The 4844-nt window shown below is 35.8% G+C and overlaps 1 protein-coding gene and 1 pseudogene across 1 annotated transcript; both read right to left on the bottom strand.

Annotated features, from left to right (window-relative positions):
- Nucleotides 1-1646: 1646 nt before the first annotated feature.
- Nucleotides 1647-4158, bottom strand: LOC136069852 (zeatin O-glucosyltransferase-like; annotated as a pseudogene).
- On the bottom strand, nucleotides 1848-2745 carry LOC112025527 (zeatin O-glucosyltransferase; the record flags this gene model as incomplete). Its single annotated transcript, XM_024058204.2, is given in 6 exon segments — nucleotides 1848-1971; nucleotides 1973-2183; nucleotides 2186-2368; nucleotides 2371-2535; nucleotides 2538-2584; nucleotides 2586-2745. Coding segments are annotated over 6 exon segments (828 nt in total), but the record flags the coding sequence as incomplete, so codon positions are not given.
- Nucleotides 4159-4844: the final 686 nt, after the last annotated feature.

Genomic DNA, 4844 nt, shown 5'->3' with positions numbered 1-4844 from the left:
AGAATATATCCNTCACTTTCTTTGTAACTTTATTTCACTTAGGCATGGTTTAAAAAACAGTTAAAAAATGTCCTTATCTTTCAAAGATGAAAAATGCACACGTGGCAAACGGAGTGCACTGTTGGCACACTAAAAGCTGACGTGCCTATTAAAATAATAATAAAAAATGTTATTTGGCATTAAAAAATGCCACATCAATATCTAAATTAAAAAATTAATTTATTAGTTTTAATTAAATAAAAAAATTAAAAACTAAAAATCATATGAATTGAGATCTAAGTGTGTCTTGAATAAGAACAATAAGAATACAAACTCAGAAAAAAAAGAAAAAGAAAAAAAAAGAAGGACAAAACATTTCAATTCATAAAAGACTAACAAAGAGCTTATAGACAGTATTGGAGATCTCAACTCAACATTGATACGCAAATATTAATAAGCAAAACAACAACAAACGCCAAGCGACCATTTAATTAGACTTTTTTTTAAAAAAGTCTAAAGCAACGAAAGAGCAAATCAAACAGAGGTTGTAGAAATCTCTAGAAACAACAAACACCACACGATGGGCAAGAGAGCAGATATGGGAGAATCAGATGTAAGTAACAAAAGTTCGCCTCCTTTGCTTCAAGAAAACACATACCTCAATGGAAATAAGATGTAATCTGCCTTTAAGCTCCTGGTTTCATAAATATCGAAATTCAGCGTCAGGGCTTGTTGTAGTCGTGGATCTTTGTCGCTGTTGACAAGCTCGATCGGCTGCCATTTGTGAATGATAACAAACAACGGTGGGTATGTTTAACAAAATGCTGTTTTCAGGAGTTGTTTTGATTCTGTCATGAAAGGTAGTTTGGGTTTTTCTATTTGATTGAGAATGATAAATATATAAGGATAGTAACCGGTGGGTTTGTTTAATTTGAATAAAAGTTTGTGAACTGAGGAAGGTGGGAGATGCAACCTTGGAGTTGAGATGGTAACCGGTGGGTTTGCTTTAGACTTTTTTATTTTTATTTTATTTTATTTTTTATTTTATTTTTAATTCTGAGTTTGTGTTGTTCAAGATAAACTTAGATTTCAATTCATATGATTTTTAGTTTTTAATTCTGTTTTTAATTTTTTTTATTTAGTTAAAATTAATAAATTAATTTTTTTTTTAATTTAGATGCTAACTTGACATTTTTTAATGCTAAATAATATTTATTATTATTATTTTAATGGTTACGACAACTTTTAGTGTGTAAATAGTGCACTTCATTTGCTACATGTGCATTTTTCGTCTCTAATGTAATGATAAGGACAAAAAATGAGACACGTTTTTTAAGATAAGGACTAAAATTAGTGAAAATAAAAGTTAAGGATAAAAGTGAGAATCCCGTGAAAATATAGAGACAAAAATGAGTTTTTTGCCAAATTAAAATAAAAAGTTGATGAAAAGAGACTCTGAATAAAATTAAAGCAAACTTTGCAACAATAGATTGGCAACTGAAATTGCATACTAGAAGAGAAATACAAGGAATGCTTCCTGCACTTAATCAAAGACAATATGAATATGAGCCCATCTTTTTTCTCAGACGCTAACTCTGAAGGTCCAGTCAACACTTGCTGCCTAACATTAAAACCTGGTCCCCACAAGCCACAACAAACTTCAGATCTTGTTTTCCTTGTCCGTTAATTCAATCTCCAAGCTAGAATATATCCCTAGTAATATGATCAATGAAAGAATCCAACTCCATCCGTGAAACTCCACCTTTTTCAATGGACTGCCTGACAGCACCGCCCAAATCCACTGTCCTCTTCCTTATCTCATCCCCTTCTTTTGTCACTTTTTTCCAACCAATTGCTAGCTTTTTTATTGCTTGTCTTCCATAGCAGTTGTTGTCCAAAGACACATATATCACTGAATTTGGTGCCTCTTTGTCCAGCCACTCCAAGCACTTGTGCCTTCCATTTGAACCTATGTTTCTCACGGATTGAATGGCCAATAGCCCAATGCTTCTTGCCTCCCTCTAGCGTTTCCATCAAGTCCATATAGGTACCTTCTATGACCCTGCATGTGTTGTAAAGGACACCAGAGCTTAACTTTTGGAACTCTATTTGTAAAGAAGAAAAGTTTATGAAGTCTTTTGTAGAAACAACCTTCAGTGGATGGAGGCCTTTTGGGACTAACTTGGCGTTTGTTTCTAATTCTAAAGGTTGCCCATTGCTTCCCACAAATACAAAAAATAAGTAAAAGCAGATACACTATGGAAAGTGTATGACTCGGCGTTTGGAATAGTAACCAAGTCTTGCACCACTGAGGCCATCATGGAATCATTGATGACAATGATTCTTGTTGCTTTCGATGAAAGTTCACGTAAAAGTGAAGCCATGGGTCACGAAGATGCAAGGAAGCATTGAACAATGGTTGGAGATGTGAAGGGAACTTGTTTGGTGAATTGGGATTGGGTGGTGGGGTGAGAAAAGGTGGGATTTTGAGGTCGTGGAAATGGATGTTTGAAACTGAATTCGGGTCCCAACCATGGACTCGAAGCATGGCTTGCGGTTGTGTGTGGCAGTGCAAGCAAAGTGAACTGGGATATGTAGGCTAAGATAAGACGGAAAGGTGGAGGAGCTGGTTGAGATGGCCTTGTGCTGGAAAGGGTACCATGACCAACATAACCTTGGTTTTGTTTAGGCCGTTGTTAGCCATGGTTGAAAGTTGGAAAATGTTTACTTGTGTATTGGGTCTAGCTCTGGGGGTGGAGGGGTTTGGAGATTGTGTTTGGGTTTTTATAAGCAAAAAATATCGTGATTTCCCCTCTAAGATAATAATGTTTAATTGCAATTTGTTGTTAACTTTATCCTTTAAGTTATGTAATCACTAATTACAACGTGACATCTTTTTTTTTTTTTTTTTTATGAGAACAATNTTCGATGCCATCAACATTTTCACAGCCTTTTCTATAGTGGATGATGGAACTAGCTCGTCTCTACGTGACCAGTCCCTCACAACAATGCCAACTTGAGCAATTTTGTTATCAAAACAGTGTTTCTCGGCTGATCTGAGGCCATTGGCCATGCTGCTAGTGGTACCCCCATAGTGATACTTTCCATGCAAGAATTCCACCCACAGTGACTCATAAATCCACCAGTTGATGGGTGACTTAGAATTTCCAATTGTGGTGCCCAATCTTGCACTACCATTCCTCTATTTTTAACTCTCTCTTAAACCCTTTTAGAATTTCATCTTTTCTAAGCTCTCCATTAATAAAAACATCACCTTTATCGGCATCCTTAATACCCAGATGAACTTTTGTCCACTTTTTTCCAACCCAATTGCTAGCTTCTTTTATTTGCTTGTCTTCCATAGCAGTTGTTGTCCCAAAGACACATATATCACTGAATTTGGTGCTCTTTGTCCAGCCACTCCAAGCACTTGTGCCTTCCATTTGAACCTATGTTTCTCACGGATTGAATGGCCAATAGCCCAATGCTTCTTGCCTCCCTCTAGCGTTTCCATTCAAGTCCATATAGGTACCTTCTATGACCCTGCATGTGTTGTAAAGGACACCAGAGCTTAACTTTTGGAACTCTATTTGTAAAGAAATGAGAAGTTTATGAAGTCTTTTGTAAACAACCTTCAGTGGATGGAGGCCTTTTGGGACTAACTTGGCGTTTGTTTCTAATTCTAAAGGTTGCCCATTGCTTCCCACAAATACAAAAAATAAGTAAAAGCAGATACACTATGGAAAGTGTATGACTCGGCGTTTGGAATAGTAACCAAGTCTTGCACCACTGAGGCCATCATGGAATCATTGATGACAATGATTCTTGTTGCTTTCGATGAAAGTTCACGTAAAAGTGAAGCCATGGGGTCACGAAGATGCAAGGAAGCATTGAACAATGGTTGGAGATGTGAAGGGAACTTGTTTGGTGAATTGGGATTGGGTGGTGGGGTGAGAAAAGGTGGGATTTTGAGGTCGTGGAAATGGATGTTTGAAACTGAATTCGGGTCCCAACCATGGACTCGAAGCATGGCTTGCGGTTGTGTGTGGCAGTGCAAGCAAAGTGAACTGGGATATTGTAGGCTAAGATAAGACGAGAGAGGTGGAGGAGCTGGTTGAGATGGCCTTGTGCTGGAAAGGGTACCATGACCACATAACCTTGGTTTTGTTTAGGCCGTTGTTAGGCATGGTTGAAAGTTGGAAAATGTTTACTTTGTGTATTGGGTCTAGCTCTATGGGGGTGGAGTGGTTGTTTATTTTTTTTTTTTTTATGAGAACAATGTCACATCCTTGGTTGTGTGAAAAATGCATTCAAAATACTACCGTGACACATGGTAATTATTAATCAACATGGTATCTCTTTAATCTCTAGTGCCAAAAATAAACCGTAAATAACTTCTTATTTTGTTGTTTGTTATAATTATTATTACATTTTGAACATATGCAACATTGTATTGGATCTAGTGCACAGGACACTGAACCTAAGTGGACCCTTAAAGCTAATAATTAGTGTTTGTTTCACTTTTGAAATTAGATACAGTTGGCAATGTTTTTATTAATATTTAATATTCTTTTCCATTTATTTGTCAACATTAATTATAAATGTCTCTTTGTTATCTCCTTCTATTTATTTATTTATTTATTTTTTGGATGTAATAAAAAAAAAGTTGGTCCCGCCTTCATTGTGTTAACATAGTTGTAAAGATTAAGGGTCTGTTTGAATATCGCTTATTACTAAAAACTAAAAACATTGTAATAAAATAAATTTTAAATGTATAAATAATGCCATGAGACCCAGTTTTAAAATTATTTTTGCTGAAAAAAGTACTTACGAGTTTTGTAAATAGTATAAAAAAAAATATATAT

The sequence above is a fragment of the Quercus suber genome, unplaced genomic scaffold (assembly GCF_002906115.3).
Source record: "Quercus suber isolate HL8 unplaced genomic scaffold, Cork oak 2.0 scaffold_193, whole genome shotgun sequence".
NCBI lineage: Eukaryota > Viridiplantae > Streptophyta > Magnoliopsida > Fagales > Fagaceae > Quercus > Quercus suber.
Note: the sequence above shows the minus strand (reverse complement) of the source record. Positions and strands in the feature narration are given on the sequence as shown.